We start from the raw sequence: 12,961 nt of genomic DNA, 5'->3' as shown, positions 1-12,961 counted from the left end.
GGTGAATCGCTAGGTAACTGTTTAAGCTACCATATGAGAGAGCTACTTCTGCCTGATTGCCCTCTTGTAGCTCACTGCTGTGAAACAGGTGAGTTCTATCTATTTTCTCCTATAGTACAGGAGCTGACCAAGTTGCCCATCTTCTTCACCACAGATCACATCCCCTTCCTGGGTTCCTCTCAGAGTCCAATTCAAGGCCTGACCCTAGGAAAAGATACTACAATTCCACCTGCATTCCACCTTCAGCAAATTCCTAAGGGGCAAATATGATAGAGGTCTATAAAATCATGACTGACGTGGAAAAAGTGAATAAGAAAAATGTATTTACTTATTCCCACAATATAAGAACTAGGGATCACCAAATGACATTAATAAGCAGCAGGTTTAAAACAAACATAAGGAAGTTTTTCTTCACTCAGTACACAGTCAACCTCTGGAACTCCTTGCTAGAGGATGTGGTGAAGACTAGGTTTTAACAGGTTTAAAAAAAGAGATAGATAGATTCATGGAGGTTAGGTCCATCAATGGCTATTAGCCAGATTGGGTAGGAATGGTGTGCCTAGCCTCTGTTTGTCTGGAAATGGGTGACAGGAGAGGGATCACGTGAGGATTACCTGTTTTGTTCCCTCCCTCTGGGGCATCTGGTATAGGCCACTATCAGCAGACAGGATACTGGGCTAGATGGACCTTTGGTCTGACCGGCTACGTCTAGACTGGCATGATTTTCCGCAAATGCTTTTAGTGGAAAAGTTTTTCCGTTAAAAGCATTTGTGTAAAAGAGCATCTAGATTGGCAAAATCTAGACGTGGTTTTGCGCAAGAAAGCCCCGATCACCATTTTCGCCATCGGGGCTTTTTTGCGCAAAACAGTTTTTAGCTGTCTACACTGGCCCTCTTGCACGAAAACATTTCTGGAAAAGGGCTTTTGCCTGAACGGGAATGTCAAAGCATTTGTGCAAGAAGCACTGATTTCAGACAGTAGAATGTCAGTGCTTTTGCGCAAAATCAAGCAGCCAGTGTAGACAGCTGGCAAGTTTTTGCACAAAAGCGGCCACTTTTGCGGAAAAACTTGCCCGTCTAGACGCAGTCACCCAGTATGGCCATTCTTATGTTCCTCCAAGTCAGAATTATCCCCCCTGCACCTCAACCTTAAGGTAAAACAGGTTGAAGTGCAGCAGTCCTACATAAGAACGGCCGTACTGGGTCAGACCAAAGGTCCATCTAGCCCAGTATCCTGTCTGCCGACAGTGGCCAGCACCAGGTGCCCCAGAGAGGGTGGACCGAAGACAACGATGAAGCGATTTGTCTCCTGTCCTCCAGCCTTGCACTCAGGGGGCCCACCTCCAAACCACACATCCATGAGTCAACAGTTCCTCCAATTACTATGCCCTGATTCCAGGACCTCCACATCTCTGGCAATTCTCCATACCTGGGCTCAGCCTGCGCTGACTGAGCTAGTTCTCCTTTCTCTAGGATTTTCTGCACTAGTCTTCTGTGCAGCAGGGTTCCCTCATTCTGGCCAATTCTCTCCAGCAACTCTTGTCCATAGCACTTTTCAAGAGTTCTCTCTGTATTAGGTCTCTTCACCAGCATCTCTTGACTATGGCTCTCTTGAGTGTCATACAGCTCTTCACACGATGGTCACCAGCTACTTACTGCTCCTTTCACAACTCCTACCTGAATCTTCATAGATGCTAGGGTCTCTCACTCAGACCTAGTTGGGAAGGAACTAACCAATCCTAGGAGAACTGGACCCATTTCCTTTCCAAGGGACCTTATGCACCACGTCAGAATAGGCAGCAGGTTTAAAACAAACAAAAGGAAGTTTTTCTATACACAGTGCACAGTCAACCTGTGGAACTCCTTGCCAGAGGATGTGGTGAAAGCTAGGACTTTAACAGGGTTCAAAAAAGTGCTAGATAGATTCATGGAGGTTAGGTCCATTAATAGCTATTGGCCAGGATGGGTAGGAATGGTGTCCTTAGCCTCTGTTTCTCTGCAAGTGGGAGACAGGAGAGCAATCATGTGAGGATTACCTGTTGTGATCCCTCCCTCTGGGGCATCTGGTATTGGCCACTGTCAGCAGACAGGATACTGGGCTAGATGGACCTTTGGTCTGACCCAGTATGGCCGTTCTGATGGAAGCAATTCTAATGGCTTCTCTCAGGCCAGGATATGGCCCAGGGATTCCAATACCCCAGCTTTAAAATGGGATATTTCTTTGTATTCTGATCTAGTTGTAGGCTTGCCAAGATCAACTTGTAGGATTTGATTAGAGCCTGGCCTACATTCATGACCTGCTGTATGGAAGCAAGAGCTTCTGCATATCCACTGGGCCAAGTTTTGCATCAAGTTACACCCCTTTCAATCCCATTAAATGTTGACAGGTTTGCCAAGTATTTGAGTCAGGGCAGAATTTCTCCAGTAAGGGCCATAGTTTTATCTCAAGCATCCCATCCCTGACAGACCTTTTTTTGCTAACCAGTGACAATGTGCGTTTTAAAACATGGCATTTATAAAAAGTAGAGGAGCTGTCCTAAATTTGCTTCAGCATACAATGAGAAGTTCTCTGCTGTACAAAATCAAGACCATTTTTTGTGTGGGTTGGTGCTATGTGTGCTGAGCATTCTTTAAACTCTCATGTTAGTTGCACTACAGAATGCCACCAGTTAGAACCTTAATTAGCCTAACAGGAGACAGTATTTCTCAAGAGTTTTGTCATTTACGTGTCTATGGATTTTTGCAGAGGTTGGAGATAAGCAGGTAGGTAAACAGAAGGTCAAATACTGAGCATCTCACTCATTCTTCAATTAGGAAAAGCTCATTGACTTAAGTGGATATTTTGTCAGGACAAAAAACTCTGGCTTTAGTCCAGATATAGGAGACAGAAAAGCACAGAAGAAAATACACCAACATCATTTCAAGTGAGAAAAGGTATGAAAGCAAGACAGCCTTCAGTTTGGCAGTGTTCATATTATATGGCAGCGATAGGCTAGTGAGTGAGCCACAAGAGTGGGCCTCCATCACAGTGCGCTTCAAGATAGTCGTAACCAAGACCGTCTCTTGTGATAGGGCTGTTTTGCTAAATGCACTTGTGTATCTAGAATTTGTGGGGTGTGCCAATTGAGTCATAGCAGCACTTTGGCTGGATGCAGGGGGAACACACAGCTCTCACAGTCAACGTTGTATGCACACACCTCACGTCACATGCCCTTTCTTTACATGCATGTCACATTAGTAAAAGGGGTAGGAAAAAAACGACATGTACAGAAACCAGCAGAATCTGGAAACCCTGTGCATGGGCAACAGTACACAAAACACTTCATGGGCCACATAAAGCCACAATGGGCCATATGCGGCCCACAGGCTGAGGGTTGCCACCACTGTTATATAATGTCATGTTTGCACTTAGGGGTAGCTGAATTCAATATGACTTAAGAATCCAGCTTCCATTTGTTCTGCCTGCACCTTGTGCCCTGCTTGCCAGCCAAATGAGTGTTTCCTACTCTCAGTTTGTGTTTCCTTATCACATCTACCTGTGTTGAACCTGACTGTGTTTGGGGGCAAAACAGACTATGGAACAGAACAAAATTCATAAGTTTACCTTGGAAATTACAAGCCATTATTGGCCCAATATGAGACCTCAGTAAAGACTCAAAGGAATATATCAGGGGGAGAAAACCACCTCTAGAGGAACTAAAGTTCGATTAAAAGCCAGAGTAAATTCCATTACAGCAAATTGATTTCAGATGTTCCCACCTGCTAACAGGCAAATCCCCCAAATGTTTAGAATGCAAGCTAAGGTTCAGTTCAGATAAACAGGGCTCAACAAATCAGTGCATCTACTCGCCCGTGGTGAGTTGATTTCAGCCCGTCGCCCCATTCACTGGCGGTGCACGCATGTGCAGTGCCGGGCTGGCAAGTAGATTTCATTGCGGTTTGTCAAGCCCTGAAGATAAGCATTCAGCATTCAGTTAATTATTCAAAGCCTATTCAATTCCTTGAGTCTGCAAAACTGAGCTGATGAGCTATTACAACGTTTGAAGTCTCAACCAAAACAGGAGGGGAACAACATCAGAAAAGGGACACAAAATGGGAGAAAATATATTCATATTTGCATCTAGTTTTTAAAACAGAGGAAGATTTGTGTGTACGGGGACATGGACAAGGGCACGAGAACAGTTTGTTCCCAGAAGAGATGGACAATTAACAAACTTAAACATACTTTCAGACTTAAAGCACATCTAAATAGAAATTCAAACAATCCTCACTTGAGAGTGCTCCTGCTAATTAGTATAGTTTATCTCAAGCTGCAATCTGGTGGTTTGGTTTTTCTGGTTACAGGGATGGAGTGACCCACAAAGCTCAGTCGTGTTCAGATCTGGAGGATTTAGGACCATCTTATTTAGGGTTTGACACAAAGTCTAATGAAATCAGTGGAAATACCTCAATTAAGGTCAGAGCCCTTTGGCTCAGGTCCTTTGTGCCAAATTCTGCTCCTGCCTCCGTCCCACACACCTGCCCACCTACGCAAATGTAATAGCACCGTTCTCTGCCAGCACTCCTGTTTGTTTCAAATGCCTGATTTTGACAGGAGAGCTTAGAGGGCAAAGTCACTATCAGGGAAAGTCACAGAAGAAGGTGCTTAGTGAATATACGTACTGTGCTTTGAAGAAGAGATGCACTGTAGAAGTGTTAGTATTATTCTATAAGCACATGCTAACGCCTACACACTCCTGAAATATATTACAGAACAAGCTTCACTTTAGTCATGCTTCATTTCTTCAGGAAAATAAACCTTGGTGCTGACTCAGAAGAAGTGTCTGCATTTGATCATCACTATTCCATAGTTCACAGGCTCTCTGGCTCCATTTCTCTCCCTGCTGCCCCTACAGAGTGTTGGAATCACGATGAATCAACACAGGAAGCATTTCTATGATGAGGTACATAAATATTTTGCTGCAGACTGGGATAGCAGGAAATGTGGTTGAGGCCAGAGCACTTCAATTCCACAGCTAAGGAATTCCCAAGTCCACTGTGGCGTTTGGGATCTCTAGGGAAGAGGAGAAGCCTTTACACTGGAATTGAGTTGTCAGGAAGGTTCTGGAGCTTTTATTTTTTTCATTCAGCCTCCAGTAATATGCTGGTGAAGGGTAAATGCCTGTCGAAATGCATAAGAGTCCAAAGAATCCCATAGCCAAAATTTTACTGGGAAAATATTGGGAAATCATTGCTAGCTCAGACTGAATATAGATCCTAAAATTCTCCAGTCCTGCCCATGCCTCTCTCTGTCTTTGTATTTGCTGCTTGTAGAAAGCTGAGTCCAATAGGTATCAAGCTGCAGTTAACCCGGCATGCCCTTTGGGAAAGAACATTCCAGAACACTGCAAATCACAAAAGGTAGAGGTGTGTGGGAGGTGTGTGGTATGCAGACATTCCAGCAAATCCACAAATGTCAATGAGAATTGGGCCCAAGATGCAATTTGGATGCTGGTCCAAACTTCTCCATGGTTTTAGGATGGTGTCACACAGCAGACTCACCACCACAGTGCCTCCAGCTGGTTGCTCTGGGAATTAGCTTGTTGACTCGCTGGATGCCTCCATCTAGCTGGTGTCTCCCCATGTTCCTCTATGACCATGGTGTCCTCTTCAGGACACTGCCCTCCGGCAGTGCCCACTCCATTCGCTCTGCGCCCCCTTCCGGGGGGTGTTGTTTATCCAACCACACACTCCAGGGTCCTCCCCTCCCACAGGGCACCCAGTTCTTCTCCCAGGGAACACCCAGGTCCCCTGTGCCCACTTTGCCTCAGTGACCCACTGCCTGTCTTCATCTAGCCCCTGCCTGAGGGGCAAACTGCAGTTTGTAATATCCACTCATCACTGGCACAGGGGTGTGGACCTGCTTCCCCTGCCTACCATGGCTGCCTCTCTCTAGCCCCAGTAGTTTCAGGCCTTGCTTCAGGCACTGCAGCCTGGGGGCTTGCTTGGCCAGAGCTTCCCCAGCCCTGTCTTCCTTCCTTCCTTCCCCAGCGCTGCTCTACCTCCAGGAAGCCTCTTGCTTCCCTAGCAACCAAGTCCCTCCTGCTCTCTAGCCAGAGCAAAAGTAAGCTTCCCTCTTCTCCCTCAAGGAGCCCTTCTTTATATAGCCCCCAGCTGGGCCTTAATTAGCCAGAACTGCCTCAACAGGCTCACTCAGCCCTCACGCAGGGTGGGGTTTTTGCCCTGAAAGGGTCAGTGCAGGGCAAATGTCCTGTCACAGATGGAAATGTTCACAGGTTAGGTTATGATTTGTCTAAATTTGTTTCTTAAACTACGTATAATCCGGAAATACAACCATGCCTCCTAATGGGGGAAGGGATCCTTTGCCTTGATGCAATGGAGGTATTTATACTCCATTGCACAAAAGGGGATGCACAGGACTGTACAGTTTTGAGATGCATTTGAGTGGCACTCAACATATCAGGAAGTGGACAGAATCTGGCCCACTGTTTTTTAAACGTGGCATTGATGAAAAAGATCTGAATATGATAAACAACTGAACACAAGGGTCCACCTGTATTCTCTAACTACATTACTCACATATTGTTTATATGTATTATCTTCCAAGAGACCTTCTACAGTGATCTGCCTAACAACTTAAAATGCTGATGTGGCAACACAAAGGGGGGGGGGGGAACAGTATTCTGTGACTAAAGTATAAGTGCAATTCAGACAGATAAGGAAGGCACCTAGGAGTTGTCGCATTCGATCAGCTACTCTGGCATTCTGCCTCCATTAGTAGTCAATATCTGATGCTTCAGAGGATGATGAATGCCCTCCCCACACACTCTATAAAGCTCCACACCATTGTAAAAGGCAATACAGTATATGAAGCTACAAGAAGGGGAGACCATTGAGAATCTTCAGGGTATGTCTAAAGTGCAGCTGAATGCAACACCCCTACCCTTGGCTGTCAGACACTTGAGTTAGCAGAGCTACAAACAGCAGTGCAGGGGGTTACATCTTCGGGTCTCAAATCCTCTTGAGCCGAGCTTGAGTAGCAAGTCTGAATTTCTGCCAGAGTTGCAACTTCACACTCTAGCACAATCCCCACCTGAACCTTTTCACTTCGGTGACTGCTAGCTGCAGTGAATGCATCCTGTCAGAGACTAGGGGAGCAGCCAGCTAGCTCTCAGGGGGGCCAGTTACAAGACCCCCTCAGCTGGGAAAGTAATGAACATGTCACCTGACTTTAAAAAAAAGGCATTTTATTTAAAGAGACACTGTCAACATAAATCACAGTTGCTGACACTTTTTATAAGGAACACCTGAGATTACTGTAATCAAATGAAATTGAAGGAAAAATAACACTCAGTTTTCTCAGTTTGTTCACTTGGAGCATTTGACAGAACTTTGTGTGTACAACAGTTTCACTCTCCCCATATAGACAATTTTCTCTGGGCGGGTCTTTCACAAGGCAACAGGAGAGAAAAATATTTTTAAAAAAACAGGAAACCTGGGATTAAAAAACAAGAAACTAGCAGGGGAATTCAATAGCAAGTGTAGTACCTGAATTTACTCATCTTGTTTTTGTTTTTTTTAAACTGTCCAGATTTCAAGTTGACAGTGTCCCTTTAAATAAGATTGTGTCAAACATAAGATGCATGAGTGGATTCTTTTCTGTCTTCCACAGATTATCAATTTACAAAGTTTTCCAGCTCCACTCATTTGTATGGTAGAAATGGAGACATACTACTTGTATTTTTCCACCCATAATCTTCATTTTTTTCTTATTATTTTACCAGTGGAATTTCAGCATAATGTCTGCCTTGAGTTTTAAGGTTATTTTAAACAGAATAAAATAATTAAAAGCAAATGTCCATTATTTGATGATATTTGCTAATTGAGCATGATGAGCTCTGCCTTGCTACTACAATACCCAATCATTCCTATTCAGCAGCAGGAGAGGCGTTAGGAAAAGCACTCTGCAGAAATGGTAGCTCTCCTGTGCACCCCCTTTAACCTGAGCATGTTGCTGTCTAATAAGTTTTTACAGACGGCTCTGTTGAGCCATCTCCTACTGATCTTATTCCACCTTGCTTTTCAAAAGTAACATAATGAATTCAAGATTTAACAATGGCAGGAAGGCTGCTCATTCTAACCCTAGCAGACAGAACATAAAATAGCAGCCCAAACATGTATTTTCAGAGTTCATACTGACCTGGTATGGTTTGAAAAGCAAATTTTCCTGTAATAACAACATTGCTTGTCAATCTCCATCAGGTGCACAGGTTACCATACACATGACACACTTGTTTATTTGGGCTTCTGTTTCTAACACGTAACCCAAGTAAAAGTTTGACGGGTCAATGCCTGCAATTACTTAATCCTTTAATAACAGATTTTCTGTTCATTGGTTAGTAGCCAGCCACTGAAAGCTCGATCCTCTAATGACTTCTGTAAAAGCTAGGACTACAGATCTACATAATGGACCAACAGACAGAGAAAATCAGCTTTCATTTCAAATTAATCCTTGACAAAGATGAGATAGTCATTTTAGTTATAGTTGCTTTCCTCCTCTCAGTAAAGATATTTTTTCTGCTTTGCATGTACACAAACTTTTAATCAGAAATACATTGGAAACAACAGGTTAATGGTCATCATGTCACATAGGGTATGTCCGACAGAGGCATGTAAAATAGACTACCCGACATAGTCAGTGAAGCGGGGATTTAAATAAACCCCACTTCATTAAAATAAAAATGGCTGCCGCGCTGTGCCGGCTCAGCTAATTGTCGGCACAGCGCGGCAGTCAAGACGCGGATCAGTCGACAGGGAAAGCCTTTGCCGACCGCTCCCTTATGCCTCGTGAAACGAGGTTTGCAGGATCGGTCGGCAAAGGCGTTCCCAGCCGACCGATTCACATCTTGACTGCCACGCTGTGCTGACAATCAGCTGAGCCGGCACAGCACGGCGGCCATTTTTATTTTAATGAAGCGAGGTTTATTTAAATCCCGCATCATTGACTATGTTGGGTAGCCTATTTTACATGCCTCTGTTGGCAGAGTCATGTAGTCTAGACATACCCATTCTGGTTGGAGCTCCCTGGTCCAGTGTCCTCAGGATCTGAGCAGTCCTAAACTAGGGAGTTTGCTGGACCAGAAAAGGTTAGCGGCCTCCTGCTGGCTGCCCTGCTCCTGGGCTCTCCTTCCTGGGGCTCCCTACTTGCCAGACCCACTGTTGCTGGGGGTTCCTCTGCCCAAGGCTCTCCGGCCACCACCTGGATTCTCTGAAGCCCAGGGTTCTCTGGCAAGGACGGGTATTCCCCGCCACTTTTTGGCCCAGTTGACATGGGAGGGGTTTCCCCACTGACATGGGGGTTCCCCAGCTGGGGACGAGGCTCTCCAGCTGCTGCCTGGCCCAGTCCAGGCTCCCCAGCCCCCACATTCTCCCAGCTGGCTCCCTCTCCCACCTCTGGGGCTCTTTGGTCCAGCAAGTTTCCGGACCATAGATGTTGGACCAGAGTGTCCCAGATTTGGGAGGTTCAACCTGTAGTAACACCATCCAATATTTGAAGACGAGAGTCACTTTTTCACATTGCAGAACTCAGACACTCCTGCCCTGTGCATTGTGGAGCATTGCTACAAGCCTACATGTATTTGTGGTCAACATAAAGTGGCTTCTGATAAGCAGACTTCACCAAATTCATCATTGGTGTAATTCCAATAAGGATACACTGAGTCTACTATAAGTTTCCCAGTGTATTAAATGGTATTTTCAAATCTAGTGACAAACATTTCAATGCCTTCAATGCCAAGCAAAGCTCCCCAAAATATATTTTTCAAAGGAGAAGAGAAAAAAAAATCTTTTCCCTCCAGCTGGAGGCTTTTTAAAGCCTCAGCTTTGGGTGGCTCATGACAGCTGGATAGAAATATGCCACAGAAACCGACTGGTCAGTCTCCTATTTTCACTACAGATATTTCATCCGATTAAAAGCCAACAGCCTCCTTGCAGTGCCTCTTTCTCCAAATGCAGAGTACTCAGCTTGTACATGTGGGAACGAACCACTGGGTTGCTATCGGACAGCAACATGAAGCCTTCACTAGCTGCAAACTACAAGGAGAGAACTGTGCCCAAACACACTTAACTGCTTACCAAGAAATTCAAAGGAGTGACAGACAAGCAGTTCAATCTTACCATTTGTAGCGCAGATTCTGAACACAGCTAGAGAGAAGAGAGCAGCCCCAAACAGCTTCATGCTTGTAAGTCTGTCGCATTGGCATTCCCTTGCAGAGCCAGGCAGGGTGTGTTCTCTCTCTGTGAGGCAGGCCCTAATTAGTAAGTGGAAAAGGTGTACAGTGAGTGTGCAAAGTCACTGCCCATTCCTGCTTATTTTGGGGACTTTGATAAAGACCAGGAGGAAACAGAGCCTATTCCCTCTGGGAGTTTGGTACAGAGGAGACTTATTGTTTAAATCCTTACAGGAACTCCTTTCCTTTGGCAGTCAACTGTGTTTTTGTTAATACTTTATTTTGTTCTTCTTCAGCCCAGAGGTCAGGAAAGGTTCTAAAGAGAGGCAGATCTTACTTTAGACTATGGTATACATCAGACCTGGGTTTTTTTGTAACTGTTTTGGGATATTTTTTAATGAGATATTTATTAATAGTGACAGTCCAAACAGAGGACATTTTATAGCAAGGAATAAAAATACAGAGCAAACTGTGATTTGATAGAGACAGCAACCCAATAAATGGTAATATATTAAGACAGGAAACCCCTAGAATCCCATCCCCAGGGTCAGAGATGACTCAGAATCAACAGTGAGCACCAGGTGGCCTGGCATACAGGTAATTGCTGCTGGTCTTTTGCAATCTCCTAAGAGAAGGGAATGCATTCTGCACCTAGAATACCCCTTCCTTACCCCAAGGTTATGTCCCAGCATGAGAAAATCTAATTAAGAAATGTGGTCTGAGCAAATCATACTCTGCATTTGATATGAAATGGCAGGTCACTTAACAGCCACATTCCATACCCAGGAGGGGCCTGTGAGAATCTTAAATTGACTAACTCCCATTCTGTTCTCAGTGCAGCACTACTCAGATGATTCTTAGCCAATCACTACTGAAAGGGCTGGTCACAGATGGACTCAAAAGAGAGACTTCTGGTTTTCTCTAAACGTTTTTGAAGATTTCAAAACCAGCTCTAAGCATTGTATCCAGAGTCTGACTCATAGTACCAAGAGGTACAGTCTTGTTCTACTGTGTAGTGATTTCTAATAGAAATTCACTGCACCTTGTGAGGAGAATATATCCTTAGAAATGCAATGTTCTAACAGGCTTTCTAATGAGCAAGAGTCAAAGACACCCCCATCTACTTTGCAGAGATTTATTTGGGAAACAGTATGTTCTCCTTTCCCACCATACTTTTAAAGAGAGACCCTAGTGGAGCTCTGTGATACTCATCGGTGAAAACTGGTAAAGGGTTCACAGCACCATGCCAGCAACTCCTAAAAGGCCTGACAAACTCACTATATCTAGCACTGTAAACATTTATCCTGCAAGTGTCTCACAAGGTATGTGATATACATGAAAGCTGGTGACATGCACTGGTCATTAATATCATAGTGAAACGCATACATTAACACTACATGAGGAATTACGTATTTTCTATTGAGACAGAGCTTTCAAATCCGTGTCCAAAGGGGAGACATATTTCGTCCAGACTAGAGTAAAAGCAGTTATCACTTTGCAATATTTAAATTAAGCACTAACATGCTGGGAGCTACATTTATAGCTGAAGTAACAAGAAAAACAAGTTAACATGGTAATGAGAGGGCGACGTGATGCCAGCACTCTGGAAAACAATGAACTGGAACACATTACAAAGGTTTACTGAACTATAATAGAAGATGCAAGGACAACATCCTGTTATTTAATCCACTGAAGAACACTCTTGGAGGAGGAGGTTTTCATCATTTCAATGTTGGTTTGCCTGAAAACCAGCGATTTCTGCAGAAAGGCAGCAGGTGAGAAAAGAACTTTGTAGTCTGTTAAGATTTAACATGAGAGGAAGAGGGTCTCTCTCCACTGCGCACCTGCTTGGTCACCTGCCCTGGGCTCCACTCTGGCTTTTCCTGTGGGGAGGGGAGGAGCAGCTCACGTGCACTTCTCCAGAAGTCAGATGTGGTGCAGAGCCTCAGAGCTTCCCTCCCACCCACAGGAAGCTGGCACTGGCTCCAATCTTGCAGGGGGCGTGATACTGGATTGCCAACATGGGCTGGGGTCAGGGTGGCTTGTGGAGGTTCAGGGAAATGAGCGAGACGGGGGCAGGGGGATGTCCAGCCCTGCTAGGGGCAGGGTCACAGTCCACGGTGCTCTTGCCTTCTTGCCAGGGACCAGGAATTCTGGGTCTGATGTGGCTTTGGGACAAGGAGATCCCCCAAATGTTTTCCTCTCCCCATGTCCCCTCAGCTGCCCCCACCACTGACCGGCCCTGGAGCTGCAGCCCGGGCAGCACTCACTGACTAGCACTGTGGTTCTCAGACTTTTTGGTGCTTGGACCACCTGGCTCAATGCAAACCTTTCCACGCACCAATTGCTAATGGAAACTCACTGTTAATGACATAATTATGCCTGAAATTATGAAACAGATTAAGTGTTTCAAATTTCTTATGTTAGTTCATCAAATTTCATTTCAAATAAAGTAAAATATTCATTTACATCCAACACACAAGGTTTCAATATTTTATTTGTTTATGGAAGGGGTGGGAACTATCAGTTGGGGACTATGCAAGTGAGAAGCAAAAAAACTACTTCAAAATCCCTCAACCCTTTGAGTCTGACTCAATCATACCCCAGTCCCCAATTCTCCCATTACTTCCTCATCCTGGCTCCCACTCCCCCCACCCCTCCCAAGCTCTGTGTGGTGTCCCTGTGCTGACCAATGGAAGTGGGCGGAGAGCTGGGGTGGCTCTCAGGGGCACC

The 12,961-nt window shown here is 44.9% G+C and overlaps 1 protein-coding gene across 9 annotated transcripts in view; it reads right to left on the bottom strand.

The window, feature by feature from the left end:
• EMCN (endomucin) overlaps positions 1–10,372 on the bottom strand; it is a 94,947-nt gene extending 84,575 nt beyond the window's left edge. For 2 of the 9 annotated variants that reach the window (XR_012904050.2, XR_001368133.4), the window contains exon 1: positions 10,176–10,369. Coding sequence is in view for 1 of the 9 variants with exons in the window: in XM_075929663.2 (XP_075785778.2) it covers positions 10,176–10,236 (61 nt within the window). In the remaining 8 variants the exon portion in view is untranslated. Of the gene's footprint in view, positions 1–10,175 lie in introns of all 9 variants that reach the window. The other 7 variants (XR_012904049.2, XR_012904048.2, XR_012904053.2 and 4 more) reach the window with 6 other exon arrangements.
• Positions 10,373–12,961: the final 2,589 nt, after the last annotated feature.

Source organism: Pelodiscus sinensis, chromosome 4 (assembly GCF_052426305.1).
Source record: "Pelodiscus sinensis isolate ZL-2025 chromosome 4, ASM5242630v1, whole genome shotgun sequence".
Taxonomy (NCBI): Eukaryota; Metazoa; Chordata; order Testudines; family Trionychidae; genus Pelodiscus; species Pelodiscus sinensis.
Note: the sequence above shows the minus strand (reverse complement) of the source record. Positions and strands in the feature narration are given on the sequence as shown.